This window comes from Rhinolophus sinicus, chromosome 18 (genome assembly GCF_057876585.1).
Source record: "Rhinolophus sinicus isolate RSI-liver-muscle chromosome 18, RSI-T2T, whole genome shotgun sequence".
NCBI lineage: Eukaryota > Metazoa > Chordata > Mammalia > Chiroptera > Rhinolophidae > Rhinolophus > Rhinolophus sinicus.
In genome coordinates, this window is record NC_142518.1 from 45,984,132 (window position 1) to 46,011,017 (window position 26,886).

Genomic DNA, 26,886 nt, shown 5'->3' on the forward strand with positions numbered 1-26,886 from the left:
TACAAATCAAAAACAAAATGAGATATCACCTCACCCCCATTAGGATGGTTACTATCACAAAAAACAAAAACCAGAAGATAAGTGTTGGTAAGGATATAGAGTATCTGGAACCGCTGTGCACTGTTGGTGGGAATGTAAAATGATGCAGCCACTTTATTAAACAATATGGAGGTTCCTAAAAAAAAAATTGAACCACCATATGATCTAGGAATTCCACTTCTGGGTATATATGTAAAAGAACTGAAAGCAGGAACTTGAAGATATATTTGTACACCTATGTTCATAGCAGCATTCTTCACAATAGCCAAAAGATGGAAGCAACCCAAGTGTCTATCAACAGATGAATGGATAAATAAAATGTGGTACATACATACAATGCAACATTATTGAGCCTCAAGAGGGAAGAAAATTCTGACACATGCTACAACATGGATGAACTCTGAGCACATTATGCTAAGTGAAATAAGTCAATCACAAAAATACAAACACTGTATGATTACATTTATATGAAGTACCTACAGTAGTCAAATTCATAGACAGAAAGGATAATGGTAATTGCCAGGGGCTAGAGGAAGAAGGAATGGGGAGTTATTGAATGTGTAGAGAGTTTTAGTTTTACAAGATAAAAAGAGTTCTGGAGATTGGTTGTAAAACAATGTGAATATACGTTAACACTACTATACTGCACATATAAGAATGTTAAGATAGCACATTTTATGCTATGTATATTTTCCCACAATTAAAAAACAATACTCTTGTAGGCTTTAAAAACCCTTGGATGCCAAAATAAGATGTACTATTTTTGGTAGGTATCACTTTTCATCCATACTTAGCTTTTGGATGTTGTGGCATATGACACTGTTATTTGGAGAAAGATTTGAATTTCTTCCACAGATGGACACACTACCATCCTTATACCATTAACACTAACTATAGGTCTAAAACGGGCACTGATATTAAAAGCTATTTGATACAGAAGAAAATTGGTTTTGTATTTGTACAAATTAGTAACAGAAATTCTTTATATGGATCTTGTTAAAATACATGGAATTTTAAGTTTCCAAAACAATCCCAGCTTGAATAGAAAACGAGGAAGCAATTTCTTAAACTCAAAAAACTATTTCCTTTGGTATAATAAAGTCTAAATGCACTAACCTTTAAGGTTGTATCATGCTTTATAAATGTAATGATTTTGATTTCTGGAGCTGTGTGAGACTGAAACATGACTAGCACAATGACGTACTGTAAAATGGGAACATTAAGCCATTTGTTCAACATTTACTGAACATTCATCATATGCTTAGCAGTGGTAGCCACAGAATGTTGGCTCTGCCCTTAAGTAAGTAACTATATTCCTAGAGGGAGTGTCAAACAACTATGGGGCTGATTCTACTATAAGACAGAATGTGAATACATACGTATATAACAGAAATATAAGGAAAATAGCGCAATAACACAAGAAAAGGTGTGACTCACTGTTCATCTGGAGGATTTGAAAGGACTTCAAGGGAATATCTGAAATGAGGCTTTACAGGGTAAGCAGAATTTTGAGAGGGGAGAGAAAGGGAGCAAGGGAGAAGGGATATTTCATGTTATTGGAAACAATCAACAATGCTGAAATAAGACAGTGCATGACATAATGTAATTATGAAAAAGGTGGTTATGTGCTTGGAGTAGAGTGCGTGAAAAGTAACTAGTACAAAAGTGCGTTCCACAGACAAAATGCTCCATTACATGGTCCAATAATTTGGGAAATTCTCTATATTACAGTCCACTGTTGGACTAGACGGTGTAACATACGAGGTGTGATCAAACAATATTATGATGACTAAATTTTTAAAAAATACAGTAAAAGACACATTGCCATTAATCCCCCTCAAAATACTCCCGCCCCCACTTCAAACACACTTATCCCATCGTTCTTGCCACTTTCTGAAGCAGTTCTGGAAGTCCTCTTTTGTGTGCTTAGTTGTGTAGTTGTGGCTGCCTCGATGTCCTGAAGCGATTAAAAATGTTTAACATGTCCTGAAATCATTTTGACTTTGGGGAAGAGCCAGAAGTTGCATGGCGCCAGATCCGGTAAATTAGGTGGATGAGGATATATTGTAAGGTTTTTATGTGACTGAAACTGCCGTATACCAGAAGCTCTGTGTGACACAGAGCGTTGTCATGATGGAGGGTGCTTTACAGCACACTTTAAAACACACCTTCTCTCAACTGTAACTCACACCTGACTGAATGCACTGAACAAGCTGAAACTTGTCACACACTGTTACTAAGATTCGATGCACCATTTCCTGCACTGAAGATCCCTGCCTTTCCATTGGATGGCACTCAGCAGCATCATGCACTGTATTTTGAGATCACAACAGAAAGGCTCTGTGTCACACATCACTTCTGATATATGGGAATTTCTGTCAAATAAAAACATTAAGGTTGTGTACTCATCCACATTACTCATTGGATCTGACACCGTGCAACTTCTGGCTCTTCCCCAAAATCAAAATGACCATGAAAGGTAAATGTTTTGAATCAACTCCGGACATCAAAGCAGCCACGACAGCGCAACTAAAGACACTCACGAAGGAGGACTTCCAGAACTGCTTCAGAAAGTGACAAGAACGATGGGATAAGTATGTTTGAAATGACGGGAATCACTGGTAATGTGTCTTTTACTATAATATTTTTTAAATTTAAACATTCACCGTATTTTTTTATTGTACCTCATACATCAGCATGTTAAAGTCTGTGTTGCAAGATGATTCTCCATGGGTTTCTGGTGTTTCTGCATGTCTTGAGAGCAGAGGGACTGAATGCCTTTGTTCTAGGTGATCGTCTCAAGGATGTTTGTATACAGCCTTAGAAGATATGAATCTCTCTCCAAAGAAAAGAGTACGTGTGGTTACTACACTTTATAGAAGATTAGGATTTTGAAAGCTTGGAGTTCCTCTCCCATAACGCAACCCATTGGTACTCTTTGAATTGCACTATGGGAAGGGTGGGTTGGGGAACTGGTGCAAGAAAGTGCTGATACTTTGGATATTGCTGTTGCTGTGAGTAATGAAGTCCTTTAACTCTAACCCAGGAGTGTCATGTCTTTTGCCAGCATTTCTGATAATGCCGCAGAGTAAATTGTTAGCTTGCACGTAGAGTAAAACCTTAGATCCTTCACAGTTCTTGATACCCTAAAGTAAAAAAAAAACAAAACTTAATTTTGTTTAAACTAAGGTTTATCAAAGTTCCTTTTCCCCAAGTATTCTTATTAATACCCTCTAGAAAAAACTCTGGGAACTGTATTATAGCAGGCAATATGGAGAGAGTACTATATGGATGGTAACGCAACAGTTAAAAGACTACTGTACTAGTTCAAATGAGAGAAGACGAGGGCCTTGGAATGTAAAGGGGGTGTAACTATGAAGGATGTTGCAGAAGATGAAGATGACAAAGAAATATCACTAATGATATAGAACACAGAGGACAGGTTTGGGTGGAAGTGGGAGAGACAGAAGTTTCATTTGGGACATAATGAATTTTTGGATTGGTAAGTTATTCACGTAAAGATGAATAGCAAGAAGTTATACTGAAATCTTTCCTTTCATACTTTATACAATTATTATTAAGTAAAACATGTTCAACTATATGAGCTAGGCACTTTTATAAACTGACAAAATTGAATCTATGTCGTTGATTCTACTGATTGAATCTAGGTCTCCTTATATGCAAAGGAGAAAGAACTACTATAGAGGCTGAAATTAAAAATACAGTTCAAGGTTACAATTTCTGTTTGTGCATGCAAAGAGCTCAGAAGTTGGTACTTCATCATAACAACATATAAAAAGCTGAATAAACTAAAAAATCAACAACTTTTCTTGGATCCGTAAGAGAGGGGAAGACACAGTGCATACACTGCCACCCTGACTGGAGAAACAGACAGGCAAAAACAGAAGTGAAACCATTGCCAGGGTTGGCCCAGTGGCTCAGCTGGTTGGAATGCCATGCTCCTAATGCCAAGGTCGCCAGTTTGATTCCCCATGGGCCAGTGAGCTGCACCCTCTACAGCTAAGATCGTGAATAACAGCTCTCCCTGGAGCTGGGCTGCCCTGAGCAGCCAGAGGTTGGCGTGAGCTGCCACGGGCTGCTGTGTGCTTGGGCTACCGTGTGCTACCATGAGCGGTCGGTAGCCAGCGTGAGTGGCAGGCAGCCAGCATGAGTGGCCAGCAGCCAGCATGAGTGGCTGGCAACCATCGTGACCTGCCGGGGGCTGCTGTGTGCTGCCATGAGTGGCCAATGGCCAGTGTGAGTGGCTGGCAGCCATCGTGAGCGGCCGACAGCTGGCAAGAGCTGCCATGAGGTGCTATGAGCGGTCCACTGACGACTGGCAACCGACTGCCTCAGCTGAGGGGAGTGCAAGGCTCATAATACCAGGATGTGACAGGAAGCTGTGTCCTACACAACTAGACTGAGAAACAACGGCTTGAACCAGAGTGTGGGGGGGCGGAAGAAATGGGGGGGAAAAAGAAACCATTCTCAGAGTAGCGAAACCTGACCTCTAACTAATTGCTAGAAGCTCAGTGTGGACAACTCTGAGAGTTAAAAAGCCCAGGGGCACACAGTCATGGCAGTGGTGGGGAATGGGCTACAATATTGTGAGATTTACCTCAGGACCTCAACCAGGTTCCCTCAATAAATAGTGGAAAAAAATCTCCTCGTGCTTCCAGCAGGAGGAGGCTAAAACAAACCATTTTGAAATACCCTAGAGCACTCTGTCCTTCTTAACAAGACCTGCCTCAGTGGAAACTAGTTAACCAAAGCCTAATCTGCTGGGGCATCATCAGATCCTTACTGACCTGGAAGAAGGGAAATACCCAACTCTAGCTCACTCCAGCCATACTGTCTCCTAAGGGGGTAGGGAAAAATCTGAGAAACTCTTGAGAAGTTCATAGTCCAGAGAGGCATAGGTTCAATAAACGCCTGAGACCTAATCATAGAACCTACAGAACGTTCCCCTCCCACCTCAACACCACATTACCAAAGGTCAATTTACAGCTGTAATGCAGGGCCTCAGCTCCTGCTCCCCACACAAGAACGCAGGATATGGTGAGGCCAAAAAGGAACACCAACGGAACCACAGATAGGGGTGTCATACCACTATATTCTCTCTGGCGGCTGGGATGGAGACACAGGAAGCAGGAGCTGCAATCTGCTGTCCGCTTCTCTGCCAACCAACCAACCCCTCACTTGCTAGCTGCAATCTGCGCTTGCTAGCTTAGCCAGGGCAGTTATATCAGTGGCCAATGGCTAGCTGGTTACAGCTTATGGCCAACTAGTTACAAGTGATGGCCATCTATTACCCAAGCCAGCACCTTTCTACGTGAGGTCCAGAACCTGGAAACTACTCTCCTGGCTCTGTCGCCACACTCCCCCCCTCCAGGGTCTCACCTCACAATCTACGCAATAATCGTCTTCCACGAGAGGCCCTATGTGAGGAACCTAGAGGTGGATGAAATATCCTGGGCACAGCCAGTCTTTATGGGCACAGCCAGACTTCCTGGGCACAACCAGGGTTCTCAGTGTACCGTGCTGGAACAACAGTGGCTCACAACCAAGGTGATTACATATTCTCCACGGCGGCTGGTCGAGACACAGGAAGCAAACATCTGCCTGCACCCCAACAAGGGGTCTTCCTGCACCAGTCTTGTTGGCAGCCGGGCAAGACACAGGAAGTAAACATCCGTTAGTTCCACTACTTGGTGATACGTTCCCAATGAAACTGTCAAGCAGTCCATCAAATCAGGGATGGAAGGCAATTCCCCATAATCCACAGTCATTCGCCGGGGCTGTGTGCTGGCCTCACAATGTGTGCCCTCTCTGCAGGGTGAGGGCTCCAAGTCCTCCCCAAGCTGGGGCTGAGGGACGACCTAGACCTCACCCACATCTTTCATCGAGGACTCAGCAAGCATTTCCTCCTGGGACTACAAGTCCCACATCTGGGCCACCGCAGCAAACACTTACCAGCCCACACGACCGCAAAGACCTTCACGTTCTCTGTCCTATGCTGGTTGGAGAACCATCCACGTCTTCCCATTCCTCCATGGCGGTCCAACTCTCCAGCGGCTCTTTCTACACTGGTCGGGAGCCATCCATGTCCTCTCCTGCTCCTGGCGCTGCTCCTCACAGGCTTCCCAAGACTGAGTTTTCATTCGCACAAACTGTTCCACCATCCTTCGGAGAGTTTTGGCCAGCACCATTTTCTGCTCGCTGCACCATGTGTAATACAGGGACTCAGCTCCCGCTCCCCACACAAGAATGCAGGATATGGTGAGGCCATAAAGGAACACCAACAGAGCAATAGATAGGGGAGTCATACCACTATTTTCTCACTGGCGGCTGGTTTGGAGACAAAGGAAGCAGATAGCCACAATCTGCCATCTGCTTCTCTGCCAACCAACCACCCACCCACTTGCTAGCTGCAATCCATGCTTGCTAGCTTAGTCGCGGCAGTTATATCAGTAGCCAATGGCTAACTTGTTACAGCTGATGGCCAACTAGTTACAGCTGATGGCTATCTGAACCCGAGCCAGCATCTTTCCATGTGAGGTCAAGAGCCTGGAAATTACTCTCCTGGCTCTGTCCCCACACAGCAGTTCCTTTTACCCAGTACATTAGGCATATCAAAAGTCAATAAAACATAATATGAAGACACACAGCAAGTATCAGAACTACACAAGGCAGGGATGCGATTTTGGAATTATCAGATTGGGAATTTTAAAAACTATGATTAATATGCTAATGGTTCTAATGGATAAAACAGACAACATGCAGAAACAGATGAGCTAGGTAACCAGAAATGGTACTCCTAGAAAAGAACCAAAAAGAAATGCCAGAGATTGTAAACCCTGTGAAAGTAAATGAATAACGCCTTTGACGGGCTTATTAGTACAATGGACACAGCTAAGGAAAGAATCTCTGAGCTAGAGGACATATCAATAGAATCTTCAGACACCGAAAAGCAAAGAACATCAAGCAGGATAAATGCCAATAACACTATATCCAGGAATATAATTTTTAAGCTACGGAAAGTCAAAGATAAAGAAAAAACTCTGAAAAAAGCCAGAGAAATAAAACACCTTACCTATTCAAGAAGAGAGATAAGAATTACATCCAACTTCTCTTCAGAAAGCATGCAAGCAAGAAGGGAATGGAGTTAAAGATTTAAAGTATTGAGAGAAAAAGAATCACCACAAACTTAGAATACTGTTCCCTGTGAAATTATTCTTCAAAAATGAAGGAGAAATAAAGACTTTCTCAGACAAACAAAAATTGAGGGAACTTCTTGCAATAAGATAGGTCAGAAACTCAGATCTACATAAAGGGAGAGTACTGAAGAAGGAATAAGTGAAGTAAAACTTTCATTTTTCTTATTCTTACTTAATCTAATAGATTATACAGTTTGTTCAAAATAATACCAACAATGGATTCAATTGTGTGTGTGTGTGTGTGTGCACGCGTGTAAGTTTATATATTAGGGTGGTGCAAAAGTAACTTGTTTTTGCAATTATTTTTAACCTTTTAAACTCCAATTACTTTTGCATCAACCTAATACCGTGTTTCCCAGAAAATAAGATCTAGCCAGACAATCAGCTCTCATGCATCTTTTGGAGCAAAAATTAATATAAGACCCAGTCTTATTGTACTATAATATAAGACCAGGTGTAATATAATATAATATAATACCAGGTATAATATAATAATATAATACCGAGTTTTATATAATATCATATAACGTAATGTAATATAACATAACATAACATAACATAATACCAGGTCTTATATTAATTTGTGCACCAATAGACGAATTAGAGCTGATTGTCCTGCTAGGTCTTATTTTCGGGGAAACACGGTATAATCAATGGTCTAAATGTACCAATTAAAAGACAAATTGTCAGAGTGGTTCCAAAACAAGACCCAAGTATATGTTATCTACAAGAAATCCACTTTAAATATAAAGACACATATAGAGCAAAAGGAAATGGATAGAGGAAAATATACTATGCTAATACTAATCAAAGTAAAGCAGGAGTAGCTATATTAATTTCAGACACAGCACACTTCAAAACAAGTAAAGTTATCAGAGACAAAAAGGGCATTACGTGATGATATAGGGGTCAATTCTCCAAGACTACATAACAACCCTTAATGTTTATGTCCCTAACAAGAGTGTGAAACTATGTGAGGCAAAAACTAATAGAATTGCAAGGAGAAACAGGTATGTAGAAAGGTTGCAGGATACAAGGTTAAAATACAAAATTCCATTGCTTTCCTATATACCAGCAATGAACAAGAGGAATTTGAAATTAAAAACACAATACCATTTACATTAGCATCCCTCAAAATGAAATACTTAGGTATAAATATAACAAAATATATACAAGATCTAAATGTGGAAAACTACAGAACTTTGATTGATGAAATCAAAGAACTAAAGAAATGGAGAGATATTCCATATTCACATATAAGGAGATTCAATATTGTCAAGAAGTCAGTTCTTCCCAACTTCATCTACAGATTCAATGCAATTACAATCAAAATCCCAGAAAGTAATTTTGTGGATAGTGACAAACTGATTCTAAATTTTACATGGAGAATCAAAAGACCCAGAATAGCCAACACAATATTGAAGGAGAACAAAGTTAGGATTGACGCTACCCAACTTCAAGTTATAGTAATCAAAACAGTGTGGTACTATTGAAAGAGTAGAAAAAGAGATCAATGGAACATAATAGACAGCCCAGAAATAGATCCACATAAATACAGACAACTGATCTTTGACAAAAGAGAAAAGGCAATTAAATGGATAAAGGACAATCTTTTCAATAAATGGTGTTAAAACAACTGAATATCCATGGGCAAGAAAACAAAAACAAAAACACCCCACATGATTAATCTACAGACCTTACACCGTTCAAGAAAATTAACTCAACTCAAAATCAATCACAGACTTAAATGTAAAAGGCAAAACTATAAAACTCCTAGAAGATAACATAGGAGAAAACCAAGATGACATCACTTGGATATAGTGATGACTTTTTAAATAAAACATGTGGGGACAGAGTCCCAGAGAACAGTTTCCAGGCTCTCGGCCTCGCGTGGGAGGGTGTTATTCGGGTGGTGGTTGGCTGTTGGCTGTAGCTGGTTGGCCAACTGGCTGCTGCTATAACTGCCGTGACTACGCTGGTTGGCTGGCTGGTTGGCAGGCAGAAAAGCCTACGGCGGATTGCGGATCGTGTAGATCCTACTTCATGTGTCTCGCCTGGCCGCCAGCAGAAATATAGTGGTATGACTCCCCTATCTCTGGTTCCATAGGCATTCCTTTTTGGCCTCAGCATATCCTGCATTCCTATGTGTGGAGCGGGAGCTGAGACCCTGCATGACACCCTGCATGACACATGGCACAGTGAGCAGGGTTTGGTGTCAACCGAAACTCTCCGTAAGGTAATGGAGCAGCTTATGCATATGAAAGCTCAGTTTCAGAAGGCCTGTGAGGAGCTGCGCCGGGAACAGGAGGCGCGGTTGGCCTGGGAGACTCGAGCCTCCAGATGGCACACCAGTCTCTTGGCCATAGAAGGCGTCGCCTTCCTTTTGGTAATGTGCTGCTGCTGTAGGCTCCGAGGGTTGCGGACATCTTGCACTGAGGCCTCCACCCAATCGGATGCCTGGCACAGCGAGCAGGATTCTGGCCAGGTAGAAACGGTGTCTGACTCTGGGCAGGAGGACATGTGGCCCCCACACAGTGTGTGGTACCCAGCAGCCACTGTTCTCATCAGTTGGACCCCTGAGGAGGAGCGGAAGTCAGTTCTTCCCATCTTCATCTACAGAATGGATGGCTCTCCAGCCAGCATGGAAAGGGCCCTTCAGGTTCTAGCTGAGCGGTTGCCGGAGGAGGAGGAGGAGGTGAAGGGTACAGCCGGCCGTGTGGGATGGATGTTCCTCACCGCATTATGTAGTAACATGGGGGACGCGCTTAATGAAATAGCTCAGGTACAGGACCAGCAGCCCCAGGGGGAGGCAATGGAAGGCACTAGAAGCTCGAGACCGTAGGTTGGAGGAGGTTTTAACCACAGTGCATCATAACTCGGAGGAAGAAGCGTTTGTTGGAATAGCCTAGGTGCGGGACCAGGTATCCCAGTGGGAGGCGCTGGAAGCCCGGTCTGCCTGTTAGAGGATGAGCCCCACAGTGGAGACTCTGAGGCAGAGGTGGGCAACGCAAGTGGAGACAATGTAGCTCGCAACCCCCAGGCCTGACCCATTATGAAGCAAAAGGTAAAGCGTGAGCAACCTTTGGGCCGCGGGGGCATTGTTGCTGGCAACCCAGTTATGACTGAGTTCACAACCTACACCCAGTACCCTCCCACTGAGTTGCAGAAGCTGGGGAGGCAGTACCGACAGCGCCCTGGAGAGCCAGTCTCGGCTTGGCTACTACGTTTATGGGATGAGGGAGCAGACAGCATTCTCTGCTCCCCAGGCGAGATGGAAAAGCTAGCTTCCATGACAGGGCATCCGTCCCTGCGACAAAGGTTACAGAATTGCCATAGGTTGGCCCAAGACCAGGGTAACCACACTCTAATGGAGTGACTCACCGCTTCAGTATGCACAGTATGGGGAGGCTGGCAAGATGCCAGACACTGTGAGTAAATGGCCATCGTATACTGAACTTACTCAAATCATCCATAAATGGGTATGAGACATACTATGTTCAACCCTAACATGCGGGGGCCGGATGACGAGCGTTTTACAACCAGCATGAGAGATCTGGTTTTGGGTACTGCCACTGAAAGTGCTTTTGGATCCTTGGTTGCCATTCTTACATCCTATGTGGGGCGGCGGATCCATGAAATTCCCATTGCCATGGCCACCCTAGGGGATGTTGAAAGCTGGCGGCAAAGGAAGTTAAGACAGGAGGTCCGAGAACTTAAGACCTGGAAGCCCAAGCCAAAAGCTAGGGGGCGAGGTCGCGGGCCTCAGAGAGTAACACACACACAGACGTGGTGTGATCTCATGGCAGCAGGGCTTAATCAGGAAAAAGTAGACCAACAACCCGATGCACTCTTGTTGGAACTTTGGAAACAATTGTGTCGGGAACAGCTCCATTAGGGGTGGGGCTGAGGTACCCGGTCAGAGGAGACAAGTGGGAACTGGAAGCCCCACGTGGAACTGTATATACATTGGTCACCTTCTAATGTGCAGAGGGTTTGGCCCTAGTTGACATTGGCGCAGACTGCAGTCTTTTTCATGAGAAATGCTGGCTGTGCCCAGGAAGTCTGGCTGTGCCTAGAAAGTAGGTGGACATTGACGGACACCTCCTGGGACATTATTTGAACTGGACTGGGACCTTTTTTTTTGTGAGCTGGGTTCCTTACACAGGGCCTCTCATAGAAGACGCTTGTTGCATAGATTGTGAGGTGAGACCCTGGAGGGGTGGAGTGTGGGGACAGAGTCCCAGAGAGCAGATTCCAGGCTGTCAGCCTCGCATGGGGGGGTGCTGGCTCGGGTGGTGGTTGGCCGTTGGCTGTAGCCGGTTGGCCAACTGTCTGCTGATGTAACTGCCATGACTGCACTAGTTGGTTGGCTGGTTGGCAGGCAGAAAGGCGGACGGCGGATTGCGGATCGTGTAGATCCTACTTCCTATGTCTCGCCTGGCCGCCAGCGAGAATATAGTGGTATGACTCCCCTATCTATGGCTCCTTTTGGTGTTCCTTTTGGGCCTCACCATATCCTGTGTTCCTATGCGTGGAGCAGGAGCTGAGACCCCACGTGACACCCTGCATGACACAACATCACAAACACAATCCATGATAAAAATAATTGGTAAGTTGTACTTCATTAAAATTAAAATTTTCTGATCTGCGAAAGACAAAGTTAAGAGAGTGAGACAACAAGCCACAGACTGGGAGGAAAATTTTGCAAAAGACTCATCTGATAAACAACTGTTATCTAAAATATGCAGAGGACTCTTAAAACTCAACAGTAAGAGAACAAACACTATTAAAAAAATGGGCACATATGCAAATAAAAACCACAATGAGATAACACCTCACATTTGTTAGAATGACTATCATCAACAAGATTAAAAATAAATGTTGGAGAGGCTGTGGAGAAAAAGGAACCCTCATACACTGCTGGCAGGAATGCAGATTAGTACAGCTGCTATGGAAGGCAGTGTGGTGGTTCCTCAAAAAATTAAGAATAGAATTATCATATGACCCAGCAATCCCTATCCTGGGTGTATACCCAGAAAATCTGAAAACATCTATCCGTAAAAGATGTATGTGGTCTTATGTTAATTGCAGCTTTATTTATGGTGGCAAAGACATAGAAACAAGCAAAGTGTCCTCAACAGATGATTGGATAATGATGTGGTATACACTTCTATATACACAATGGAATACTAACCTGCCAAAGGAAAGATGAAATAGTGCCATTTGCAACAACATGAATGGATCTTGAGGTTATTATGCTAAGTGAAATAAGCCAGACAGAAAAAGTCAAGAACCATGATTTCACTGACATGTGGTATATAAAACTGAAAACAACAAAGGAACAAGACAAGTGAAGAAACAAAAACTCATAGACAAAGACAATAGTTTAGTGGTTACTAGAGGTTAAGAGGTGAGGGGGGATGGTAGAAGAGGGTAAAGGGGATCAAATATATGGTGATGGAAGAACTGATTCTGGGTGGTGACACACTATGTGATATATAGATGATTTATTATAGAATTATATACTTGAAACCTATGTAACTTTAGTAACCACTGTCATCCCAATAAATTTTATTTAAAATAATGGGCACAAGATCTTAAGCGACACCTCACCAAAGAAGTTATACAGGTAGCAAATAAGCATGTGAAAGATGCTCCAAATATATGATCAGGGAAATGCAAATGAAAACAACAGTGAGCCAGCACTCTCTACACACCTACTAGCATGGTGAAAATGCAGAACATGGCAGCACCAATGCTGGTGAGAATGTGGAGCAGTGGGAACTCTCATTCATTGCTGCTGGGAATGCAAAATGGTACCACCACAGTGGAAGACAGCTTGGCAGTTTCTCACAAAACTAAACATACTCTTACCATATGATCCAGTAATCATACTCCTTGGTACTTACCCAAAGGAGTTGAAAACTTATGTCTGCAAAAAACCCACACACAGATGAGTATAGTTTATTCATAATTGCCTAAACTTGGAAACAACCAATATGTCCTTTAGTATGTGAATAACAATGGAATGTTATTCAACATTAAAAAGAAATGAGCTATCAAGCCATGAAAACACATGGAGGAACTTTAAATGAATATTACTAAGTGAAAGAAGGCAATCTGAAACATACTATATGATTCTAACTATACGACATTCTGGAAAAGGTGAAACTATGGAGACAAGAAAAAGATCAGTGGTTACCAAAAGTTAGGGAGATGGGATGAATTGGCAGAGCAGTAAAAACTGCCCTAAATGTCCTCCATACTCTGCCAATTCATCCTATTTATGATACTATATTGACTCATACATGTTATTATACATTTGTCCAAACTAGTAGAATGTACAAGACCAAGAGTGAACCATAATCAAACTATGCATTTTGGGTGATTATGATATGTCAATGTAGGTTCATCAACTGTAAAAAATGTCCACTCTCGTTGGGGGTGCTGATAATGGAGGAAGCTATCCATGTGTGGGGGCGGGGGTATATGGGAAATCTCTGTATGTACCCCTCAATTCTGCCGTGAACCTAAGCTGCTCTAAAAAAATTCGTCATAATTAAAAACAATATAGATGAAAGGGTTGAGAGGCTGGGTATGGGATCCAGGGCCCAGGAAAAGGGTTAAGAAGCAAGGAGTAAAGACAGGTACCTAGCTCTACTAAGAATTTTAATATTACAATGGTGGCATAATGATGGATTCATGCTGTGATTTAAAAAGTTACTTGATAAATTGTACACTAAAATGGTTAAAATGATAGTTTTGTATTTTAATGTGTGTGTGTGTTACTTGATTACTACCCAATTTCCAAATTCTAATAGGTTAAGCATTGATCATTATATATTTCCTGGTTAGCTCCCGTTTAGCTTTTATTTCACTAACTACTCTTGATCTTACATAAGACATGTCCCATTTAACTTCTTGTAGCCACTGAAGACGTATTCCACTTTATCCTCAGTTGCCTACTCCTACTTAACGGAATAAACCAAAGGTCTTACCATCTGAAATACATCAGAGCCTTCATCAAAATCCACCATAGCAAAAAATATCCTGTTGGTAAATGCACTGGAGTATCGCCAGGAGTTTGCCAGGATCTGGAATTCTTCATCAGCTTGCCTGTAAGCAATCAGATTGGTGAAGACAGTATATAAAACATTTTGCAAAACAATTCAGTTTTATCAGCAGTAAAACAGATTCAACGATGCAACAGCAGTTTTTCCAGTGGGGGTTGGGGGTTGGAGAGACAAGTAAGTCAGGCTCTACTGACAGGGTTAGGACATACCTTGGCAAAGTCTGCCATTGTTTTGGCATAAGAGACGCTTTACCCCAAGTGTTGGGGATTTTAACAGAAAGTAGTAATTACCTGACTACACTTCCTACTTGGCGCCTATTTCTTATCTCAAAGCTCTTTCGGTAGTCATTGGAAAAATCCAGCTAATTGTCTCTACAACAATTTTTAATACCCTAAATTACTTCTAAGAGTTCAAAGATAAGGTTGAAGTATTTTCCCAGAGAAAGTAGACTGTGATATTAACTCATTTTAAAAATTGAAAGTACAAAATGCTACTTGGTAAATGAAATATAGTCAGCTGATTAGGGTAAAAAATGAGAAGAATCTAGGGAACTGAAATTAATTTAAACCTCAAGTAATATTTGACTTTTCCCTTATTGCCCATATGCTTTCAATTTCTAAGAACTGACACTTCTTCATTTGTGACTATCTTCTAACTCTATCCCTTCCCACTTATTTTCATTGCTATTATCTAAACTCAGACCCTTAATATCTGACATTAGAATATTAAAAAACCGTCTCTAGTTTCTCCTCCTCCAAGAAACTCCTTTCAGGAACTTATGGGATCCAGGGCACAGGAAAAGGGGTAAGCTCTTAGTGGAAAACAGTCTTCTACCTTCAGAACTGTCTCCAAGCTCTTTCACTGGTTATTCAAGGTTCTTTATAATCTAGTTCCAAATAATGCACCTAGCTTTTATGTAGCCTTAGTACTAATCAATCTCAAACAGGATCTCTTAATTCCAGCCTTTTATTTATTCTTCTCTGTACCCTTGTACACATCATTGCTTCTAACCAGATCATCCTACCTCTACAAGTAAAACCGATCCATCCGTGTAGCCTTAGTACAAGTGATATCTTCTCTATTAGGTCAACCCTAACCTCTCCTGTTACATGTCCTTCCTGAAATTTTATAGTACATATTTATTATATACACAATTCATTTGGTACTTAATCATAAATTGCCTTACATGGCCAGTGAAATTTTCAGGTGTGGAACTAATTTCCCTAGCCAGATGATAGGGTAGGGCATCTTGCTTATACTTGTCATCTTGATAGCACCAACTATATATTATTATACATATTGCTATTGCTTAATTTTTATTTTTTGAATGAGCTTAGGATAATGTGAGCAAATTTGGTCTTGCAGAAAGTAATGAAAACTTAGGTTAACAAGAATTGCACTAATTTGCATTTAATACAGAATTATGAAGGTGTTTGTATTTATTCCCTGACATTTGTATGTACTCTTAATTGCTAGTGAACTGACTGAATTTTCAGTAAGTCTAGATTTTAAGTTTAGTCAGTTAATACCCACTATTCTTTTTCCTTCTTCTATTTACTTTTAATTTATATTCAGCATACACTGCATAAAATAAGGACTCTAGGACCAAATATCTTGACTATATCATTCCTCCAAGGAAAAAATCCTTTAAGAAGAGCTAGCAAGGCTTGGGGTAGCATAGCACACTATTGTGAAACAAGGGTATCTATTTCCTTCATGAGGGCCCATGCTGTCACAATTTGGAAAGCCTCCAAGATTTTACTGAATTAGTGCTTCACAGAATAGCTTTGACATTTCATTTAAAGTACATTCCCAGATCACACATACTGATCTAAAAATACAAGTAAAAAAACACCAAAAGGCAAAAGCTATTTTATTTTTTAGTATCCACTATTTTTAATTATCCGTAGTACTTTTGTTTAAAGAAATACCAATCTTTATTCCCAAAAGCATTCAGAAACAGTAAAATAAAATCAGTAAAACATAATTTGACAAAAGTTTAAGTGAGATTAGTCTCCATTCCCAAGGTTTGCAACCACTACAAAATAATCTGGAAAAAAAGAAACATCTCTAAATCATGCATATTTATTTTCTTTAAAAAATTCTCTTGTAATTCCAATCTTGAATGTAGCCCCCTATTACTGCATTAATAAGTATCTCTAGCTTTGGATAGACCAGTTAAAATTTTAGAACTTACTTATTCCAAAAATGACAGAATATTTGCTTTATTACCTTCTGGGGTTGTTCTGATAAAACAAGAGTATGAAGTTGAAAGTGCTATATTAATGCTATTGGCATACATTTATACATATCAGTTGACATCAATTTATAAGATGAGTGTTAGATTTTTAAGTTATTCCTCTGATGGCTACCACAATACTTTACCCTTGCTCTTTGTTTTCCCCACTAACATGGACAACCAGGAAATGATTATAAAAGAGCAATAGTATTATGTGTTACCATAAATATCCTAAGTAAGGCATACACTCGTTTATGTACCAAATACTCATTTGGTTCTTCTAGGATTGAAAAATGGTTAAAATCTTAAGAGTTATTTAATTTTAAAGTATAGTAGAAAGTTCATACTTGCACACGACACATTGTCTATGAAGCTGAAGAGCAGTGAACATGACAATAACGGAGTAGTTTCTCGGTGGGGCTTTAACAAGGCGACGGAACTTGTCTCCATTCATTCTTATTACAGGTCTTTTATTGGTCCATTCCATCAGTTGACTAACCTTTTCAGATAACACCATCTAAAGAAGACAAAAGGAGCATGCTATTAATACTCTCAAGGCATTTAACACGTTGCGTACGGATCACGAGAATCTTCGTTTTTTTCTGAGCCATGCGTTAAGGACGGATAACGAGAATTCTCGTTTTTACTGTTGACTTTTTTTACTTTGCACATTTTATTGAATTATTTGTTTCATTAATAACAAAGGAAGCTGCTTTCTGCAGTATCACACCAGGAGGGATTACTAACATCATAGGTGAGTAAATCCTAAAAAATTCCATAGAAAAATAATAAATGACATAGAAGCATTTACGCTTTAAAGAGAAGAGTGCATTTTAGTTTCTTTTAAAAACCTGCCAGAACAGAGGGGTATGAGGGATTTAAACCCCGCCGTACGCAACATGTTAAAGTTCCTTTTAACTAGGCAACTTACTTAACATCAACACTAACAAGCAGGAACATAGAAAATGTGAGAGACCTCAAAATAAAATTTGGCAGTTTGGCCTAATGATGATACTTACTCTTAAAATTAATTATTTCATGATGGGATTTAATCAAACACTATATTTGTTATGTGAATTGCTTATTATTTACTAACAAATAAAATAATATAAAATCATAAACCCTTTCACTTGTCAAAGATTCCGAACAATGTTGAGTTAAATCAACTGGCTAGTTTTACATAAGATCTTGCTTCTCAAAAAAAAAAAAAAACCAAACAAACACCCTACACACACCTACAGAGAAACTAGGATAGTTGAAACAATCTTGAAAACAAATTATAAAGTGGGAATGATCCCTGTAGCTGATTTTAAGGTTTACTATATATAACTATAGTAAGCAAGGCAGGGTAGTAATTATGAAGGGATAGACACAGAGATCAATGGAACAGAACACAGAACCCAGAAATAGACCTACACAAGTATAGCCATCTGATTTTTCACAAAGGTGCAAAAGCAACTCAATAGAGGAAGGAGAGCATTTTCAACAAGTAGTGCCAGAGTAACTGGACATCCACAGCCAAAAATATGGAACTCCAACTAAACTGCATACTTATACAAAAATTAACTCAAAATGTGTCACATACTTAAATGTAGAAATGAAAACTATAAAAATTTTAGGAAAAAAATATAGGACAAAATGTTCAGGATCATGGGGTAGGCAGAGTTCTTACACCTGACACCAAAAGCACGATTCATAAAAAGAAAAAAATCGATAAATTGGACCTCATCAAAATTAAAAACTTTTGCTTGGGGCAGCCAGATGGCCCAGTTGGTTAGAGCTCGAGCGCTTAACAGGGTTACCGGTTCAATTCCCACATGGGCCAATGGGCTGCGCCCTCCACAACTAGACTGAAGACAATGAGCTGCAGCTGAGCTACCGGTGGGGCAGCCGGATGGCTCAGGTGGTTAGAGCAGGAGCTCTTGACAACAAGGTTGCCAGTTCAATTCCTGCATGGGATGGTGGGCTGCGCCCCCTGCAACTAAGATTGAACACGGCAACTTGAGCTGAGCTGCCGCTGAGCTCCTGGATGGCTCAGTTGGTTGGAGCGCGTCCTCTCTACCACAAGGTTGCTGGTTCGACTCCCGCAAGGGATGGTGGGCTGCGCCGCCTGCAACTAACAACAGCAACTGGACCTGAAGCTGAGCTGCGCCCTCCACAACTAAGATTGAAAGGACAACAACATGACTTGGAAAAAGCCCTGGAAGTACACACTGTTTCCCTTCCCCAATAAAAATCTGGAAAAAAAAATCACAATGAAGTATCACTACACACCTGTTACTAAAGTAAAACACAGTGACAATACCAAATGCTGGCGAGGATGTAGAGAAAATGGATCTCTCATACATTTCTGGTGGGAATGTACTATGGTACAGCCATTCTGGAAAACAGTTTGGCAATTTCTTAAAAAATTAAACAACTATCCATATACTGACTATACAATCCAGCAGCTGCATTCCCAAATATTTATCCCAAGTAAATGAAAATATATGTCTACACAAAGAAAGAGCTAAATTTTGTTTGTTTCTTTTTAACAGCCAGTCACCAAGAGGCAATGGAAGAGACGCATAGTTAGTAAACAAGACTTTCAGTTGACATTCATGCAATCATATTTCTTTGTACTGCCCCTCATCTTCACCCTTATATTCAAACTTTGCAAGAGTAGTAACACAGGAAAAGATAAAAACAACGCAGAAGAATTTCAATGCACAGTTAATGCTAATTTATGGTTTTGTTCTTCTTCAAAGGGATATATTTATAAAAAGCTGGGAAATCATGGAGTGGTTCATTATTCAGAAGCATTCGACCAGTTACATTTCCCATTGCTGACAATGAAATTTGGCCAGGGCAGTGGGGTTCAAACTTTAAAAATAGTTCTCTCTCATGAAATTCAGTCATTAGAGAACAGACATTAGGATGTGTCTTTCTACTTTGGAAGTGGAACATGAACATACTAGAAAAACAACACTCTTTGAAAGATAGGTGTCAATAATGCAGATGAGTTGCCTCAGACTTAGGGTAAGAAAAATAATCCCTAGAACCAGTAAGAATAGCTTCTGTAGCTTTAGTCACCTCAACACAATTCTCAAAAATGCATTTCTAGTGGGTTGTAATTGAGTGACCCTGAATGATTTTCCTAAGTGGTCAAGGACTAAGGACACAAGCATATTAATGCCCCCATCCCCGCTAGATGTTTCACACTTTTTAACTGTATTCTAGCACTTATTCTAAGAAACTTCTGACATCTGCTTCCTTCTCTAGACTATTAGCTACTAGAGAACAGACACACACAGTACTGTACCACATAGTTGGCCCTCATAAGTGTGTACTGAATTTCTATTTAACGGAACCCAGCTGGGAATGGTTTCACTTGCATATTACATTAACACACAAGGAAGAGGGCAGACAGGTGGCTCAGCTGGATAGAGCGCGAGCTCTGGGGAACAGGGCTGCTGGTTTGATTCCCACATAGGCCAGCGAGCTGCGCCCTCCACAACTAGATTAAAGACAACAAGCTGCCACTGAGCTGCTGGTGGGGTGGTCTGATGGCTCAGTTGGTTAGAGCGTGAGCTCTGGGCAACAGGGCTGCCGGTTCAATTCCCACATGGGCCAGCGAGCTGCACCCTCCACAACTAGAATGAAATCAATGAGCTGCTGCTGAGCTCCCAGGGAGCCAGATGCCTCAGTTGGTTGGAGCGCGTGCTCTCAACCACAAGGTTGCCAGTTCGACTCCCGCGAGTGATGGTGAGCTGAGTCCCCTGCAACTAAGATTGAACACGGCACCTTGAGCTGAGCTGCCACCAAGCTCCCGGATGGTTCAGTAGGTTGGAGCGCAGGTTCTCAACCACAAGGTTGACGGTTCGACTCCTGCAAGGGATCGTGGTCTGCGCTCCCTGCCAACTAACAACAGCTGTACCTGGGGCTGAGCTGCACCCTCCACAACTAAGATTGAAAGGACAACAACTTGACTTGAATGGAGCTGATGAGTCCTGGGAAAAACACACCACTGTTCCCCAATTTAAAAAAGTCCTGGAAATACACACTGTTCCCCAATAAAATCCTGTTCCCCATCCACAATAAAATCTTAATATATATATGATTGCAACAAAAGATGATTGCACACATAAACACATAGAAATGGAACATTTTTAATACTGGGAAGGGAATAGTAACATGGATCCTAAAAATGCATGATTTAACTTTATAGCATGTCTGAATTCAGGCACTACTGAAAAAAAATATATTTCCTGAGTATACCTCTATGAATAAGAGAAAGATGGCATAAAAATTAGTTTTGTAGCAGATAAAAAATAATTCTGGTAAGAACCACAAAGTGAATATACCACACATGGAAAACTGAATGTAGACTCTAAGTCCATAGAGAAATATATACTCTGAAAAGACTGATATAACAAATAATCAACAAGACTTGTGGAATAATAAATGATACTAAGGAAACAGATCATTGCTAAAGGCAGAGAAGAGAGTGAACTAGAATAGAAGGTAGAGAGGATAAGGGACAGAGTGAATGCTAGTTCATCTTTTAATAGAATAAATTACCAACAATTGTCAAGAGTAGGGAATATTTTATTTAAATTAAGCCTGAATAGATTAAATCTGTTCAGTTTTTCCAATAAAATGGGTCCTTATTATTTGATACAGCCTTAATGAGTCTCACAGCTAACAGAACAATACTGGTTCATACCGTTTTTCCCCAAAAATAAGACTAGCCAGATAATCAGCTCTAATATGTCTTTCAGAGCAAAAATTAATGTAAGACTGGTATTATATTATATTATACTATATTATATTATATTAAAGACCCAGTCTAATATTACAGTAAAATAAGATCGGGTCTTATATTAATTTTTGATCCAAAAGACGCATTAGAGCTGATTGTCTGGCTAGGTCTTATTTTGGGGGAAACATGGTAGTTTTAAAATACGCATTCTCTATTTTAAAGCAGCCATTAATTTTGTTATATTTTCAAATTAAATTTGACAGTAACCAGCAAATTCAAACAGATGTGGCTCTTTTATTCACCCTGGCTGCAGATGCTATAATACTTGGGGCTATTTTATTAAACAGTGTAAAGCTGGAAAAGGTACTGAGTTTTATATAGTCTACATCCAATCACATAGATATACGATCATTCTAACAAAACAAGTACATGTGCTTTGAATTAGCTATAAATATACGGAGTCTTCTTGAACAAAATATCTTGAATAAACTTTCAACCAGGTCTATGTAAATCATTTACAATATTCCACTTCCTGTTTATTACTAACTGGAACGAAGAGATTTCAGGCTATTTAATCCCCTAATAATTTATCGAGTAGAAGAAATTAGTTCAAAGGAATTAAAAATTATCTTTAAAGCTCTTGTAAAATGTGAATATCACCTCAAAAGACTGCTTAATACAGAGGCAATTAGGTTACTTTCTGAGTTCATTTTCTTTATTTTATTTTTTTATAAATATTTTATTGGGGGAAGGGGAACAGGACTTTATTGGGGAACAGTGTGTACTTCCAGGACTTTTCCAAGTCAAGCTGTTGTCCTTTCAATCTTAGTTGTGGAGGGCGCAGCTCAGCTCCAGGTCCAGTTGCCGTTGTTAGTTAAAGGGGGCGCAGCCCACCATCCCTTGCGGGAGTCGAATAGGCAACCTTGTGGTTGAGAGGATGCGCTCCAACCAACTGAGCCATCCAGGAGGTCTGCGGCAGCTCAGCTCAAGGTGCCGTGTTCATTCTTTGTTGCTGGGGGTGGAGCCCACCATCCCTTGCGGGACTCGAGGAGTCGAACCGGCAACCTTGTGGTTGAGAACCCAATGGCCCATGTGGGAATCTAACTGGCAGCCTTCGGTGTTAGGAGCATGGAGCTCCAACCGCCTGAGCAACCGAGCCAGCCCACAAAATTAAATTTATAAGCAATGACTTTCACAATCAACTGACTTGCCATCTTCTTAGAGTTTATTACTTGAAGTACATTTTCAACTATTCAAATTAAAAAAATAACAATAATATTCACAATTAAAATATAATATCAGGGCTGGCCTGGTGGCTCAGGAGATTGGAGCGCTGAGCTCCTAATGCCGAGGGCACTGGTTTGATTCCCACATGGGCCAGTGAGCTGCTCCTTCCATAGCTAGACTGAAGATAATGACTTGACCTGGAGCTGAGCTGCACCCTCCACAACTAGATTGAAAACAATGACTTGACATGGAGCTGATGGGTCCTGGAAAAACACACTTTTTCCAGTTAAAAAAACCCGCAATATTCCCCAGTTAAAAAAACACACAAAAAGAATAAAATATAACACCAGATTTCCAGACAAGATGGTGCAGTAGGTAAATGCTGTGCTTACCTCCTCTCACAGCCACATGAAAATTACCACTAAACTACAGAACAACCATCTCTGAGAACTGCATGAAGTCATGCTCAACCGAAGCCCTACAACTAAGGACACAGAGAAGAAACCACCTCGAGACTGGTAGGAGGGGCAGAGACACAGAACGGCCTGGCCCCACACCCGCATGGGACCATTAAAAATTGGGAGGTATAGCTCGGCTATGGAGGTCCCCTCCAGAGACGGAAGGGGTCCCAGACCCACACCAGGCTCCCAAGCCCAGGGTTCCAGTGCCAGTGAGAAGCCATCATAACTTCTGGCTGTTTAAACCAGTGGAGATTGTGGCTGAGTGAGATGGAAGGTGGCTAGAGTCCTAGGGACTCCTCTTAAAGAGCCCATGCATGGACTTACTCACTGACCAGCTGACGGACTCACTCGCTCTGAGCTCTAGTGCTGGGGTAGCAGCTCAAAAGGCACCACACGAACACATGGGGAGAAACTGAGTTTTTTGGCTTCAGGGCCAGGGCTGCAGGGGTCAGTTTTCTCCTGGACCAAGACGTTGATGTAAACTACTGTTTCTTTATTGAGCCCTCACCTTTCCCATCATGCATACTCGGCGTGTGGCTGAGTCTCCCTCAACCTGGTTAACATGGATTGCCTCACCTGGTGATTCACTGAGACCACGTCCCATCCAACTTTCGAGCCCACCCAAGCCACTTTCAGTGGCTTTTCCATTCAAAAGGCCTGTCTTGGCTCATACTGTGGACTTTCCTAAAACCTCTCAAAGGTTCACAAAACCCAAGTAAGCAACACGTGGCCTTGGCATGTCCTGTACCTCTGGCGGATCAGCCCTAAGCCCAGCCGTAGGCTACAGCCAACCTTGCTTGCAGCTTGGCCTCTCGAGGTACCTCCAAGCACAGCGTGGTTGGCAGCCATCTGCAGATTGCTTCATGGCTTATGCAAGGTGGTACTGAGCAGGGCACAGGCTGGGGCTGAACTTCACCTGCAGTGGGGTTCCTCCCAGGAAGCCCCAGAGCTGGCACTCCCGGTGGCCGGCTTTGGACCCAGCCGGACCTTCACACACCCGCCTCCAAAAACAACAAACAAAAAGGGCAGACTAGGCAGGCACCAGAGACCTGCTAAAGTGAACTCCGCTCTGTAGAGTCAGCCTCTGCACAACAGCTCTTCCACTGTAGTAACAGCCAGTCCACACAACCAATCAGCCTGAGAGTCAATCCCTCCCATTCACATGTAAACAGCAAACAAGGCTCAATTACACCAGGAGGACATACACAACCCACACAAGGGACACACCTGGAACAACTGGCTCTGGTGACCAGGGAGACTGTGCCACTGGGCCCCAAAGGATCCATACTACATAAGGCTACTCTACTAAAACCAGGAAGCATAACAGTACTACCTAATACATAGAAACAAACACAGGGAGGCAGCCAAAATGGGGAGACAAAGAAACATGTCCCAAATAAAAGAACAAAGCTCCAGAAAAAGAATTAAACAAAATGGAGACAAGCAATCTAGCAGATGCAGACTTCAAAACACTGGTTGTTTTGAACGAGTGTTCAGTGATCTCAGGGATGTTCAATCATCTCAGAGAGAACTTCAGCAAAGAGATAGGAAACACTAAAATGGAGATAGAAAACATAAAAAAGAACCAGTCAGAAATGAAGAATACAATAACTGAAATGAAGACTACATTAGAAGGAATCAACAGTAGATGAAGCAGAGAATCAAATCAGCAATTTAGAAGATAGCAGAAAACACCCAATCAGAAGAGCAAAATGAATAAAAAAAAAACAACGAGGAGAGTTTAAGGGGCCTCTGGGACACTATCAACCATACTAACATTCACATCATAAGGGTACCAGAAGAAGAGAGAGTGCAAGGAATTGAAAACCTATTTGAAGAAATAACCACGGAAAACTTCCCTAACCTGGTGAAGGAAATAGATATACAAGCCCACGAAGCACAGAGTCCCAAAGAAGACAACTCAAAGAGGCACACACCAAAACACATCATAATTAAAATACCAAAACATTAAAGACAGAGAGAATCTTAAAAGCAGCAAGAGAAAAGCAATTAGTTACCTACAAAAGAGCTCCCATAAGACTGTTAGCTGATTTCTCAACAGAAACTTTGCAAGCCAGAAGGGATCGGCATGGAACATTCAAAGTGATAAAAAGCAAGGACCAACAACCAAGATTACTCTACCCAGCAAAGCTATCATTTAAAATCAAAGTACAGATAAAGAGCTTCTCAGACAAGAAAAAGCTAAAGGAGTTCATCATCACCAAACAAGTACTACAAGGAATCTCAGAGGGACTTCTTTAAGACAAAAAAACAAAAGATCAGTAATATGAATAACTTGTGTGTTTATAAAATTGGACACTTGAAACCTATGTAATTTTACTAACCATTGTCACCCCAATAAATTTAAATTCAAGAAAATTAAAGAAAAGAAACATTTGTGTTGATCACACTGACAACTTTGATAAAAATATCTCTATCATCAAATAGTCAATTTTCAAAAAAATACAAATAATAACATGACAATAACTACAGGTAACCCCCATATAACATGGTACTTCTATAACACGGTTTTGCTCTAACATGGTTCAAGAATTGAGGAAAACCCTCGTACAACACAGCACCCTAGAACACCTTTTCACTCTAACATAGTCTGAGAATTAGAGAAATCCCCAAACAATACAGAGTGTAAAAAGAGCTTTTAAGAGCAAACAATATCTCATTCAAAATTAGGGAAATCCCCAAACAACATGGATCACAGTAAGAGTTTTCAAGAGCAAAAGACATCTCATTTGAAAATTTTCATTCGAGCATGGATGTTGTATCAGATTTGTCTACAGAATTTTAAAATTTATGAGAATTTTAAATCCAATTTTTTTGTGGAATATTAAGTTCAGAGGATGAAGATATCTTGTCAAAAAGAAAATGCCCTCGGTTAATGGTGCTTAATAGTGATGACAAAGAAAACGTTATTTAATACATATTTAATACAAAAGTATTATTTAATGGTGAAAATTGCTTTAATAAAGATATTTCTCTTAATTATAAAAATATAATAGTATGCTTTTTTTTTAATTTTTGGAACCTAACCCCCTGTTTTGTATTAGTTCTTTGTTTAATATAACATGGATTCGCATAACAAGGCATTTTTTTAAGGAACCTAATACCCGTGTTATACGGGGATTACCAGTACATATCTATCAACAATTACTTTAAATGTAAATGGATTAAATGCTCCAATCAAAAGAGAGTGTGGCTGAATGTATATGAAAACAAGACCCTTACATATGCTGCCTACAGGAGACTCACTTCAGATCAAAGGACACACACCAACTGAAAATAAAGGAATGGAAAAAGACATTTCATGAAAATTGAAACAAACAAAAAAATCTGGGGTAGCAATACTTATACCAGACAAAATAGACTTTAAAACAAACGCTATAACAAGAGACAAAGGACCCAGTAATCCCACTTCTGGGTATTTATCCAAAGAAACCCAAACCGCTACTTCAAGGGGATGTGGGTATCCATATGTTCATTGCAGCATTGTTTACAATAAACAAGATGTGGAGGCAGCCTGGGTGTCAATTGATGGGTGAATGGATAAAGACGATGTGGTACATACTGCTATATACAATGGAATATTGCTGAGTCATTGAAGAGAATGGGTTCTTGCCATCTGCAGTGGCATGGATGGACCTGGAGGGTATTGTGCTGAGAGGAATGTGTCAGCCAGAGAAAAGACAGATGCAATGTGATTTCGCTTATATGTGGAATCCAAAGAACAAAATAAACAAACAAAACAAAACAAAAAACTCATACAGAGAACATTTTGATGGTTGCCATATGGGAGAGTTGTTGAGGGACGGGTCAAAAAAGGGAAGGAATTCAGAAGTACAAATTGGTTGTTACAAAGTAGTCATGGGGATGT

General features: G+C 40.8%; 1 protein-coding gene across 1 annotated transcript in view; it reads right to left on the bottom strand.

Annotated features, from left to right (window-relative positions):
- The window catches only part of MAGT1 (magnesium transporter 1), a 50,288-nt gene that overhangs the window by 17,842 nt on the left and 5,560 nt on the right, over positions 1-26,886 (bottom strand). Inside the window, exons 2-3 of the mRNA XM_019716370.2 lie at positions 16,916-17,085; positions 14,255-14,372 (exon numbers count right to left, since the gene is read on the bottom strand). Coding sequence (XP_019571929.2) covers positions 14,255-14,372; positions 16,916-17,085 — 288 coding nt within the window. The remainder of the gene's footprint in view (positions 1-14,254; positions 14,373-16,915; positions 17,086-26,886) is intronic.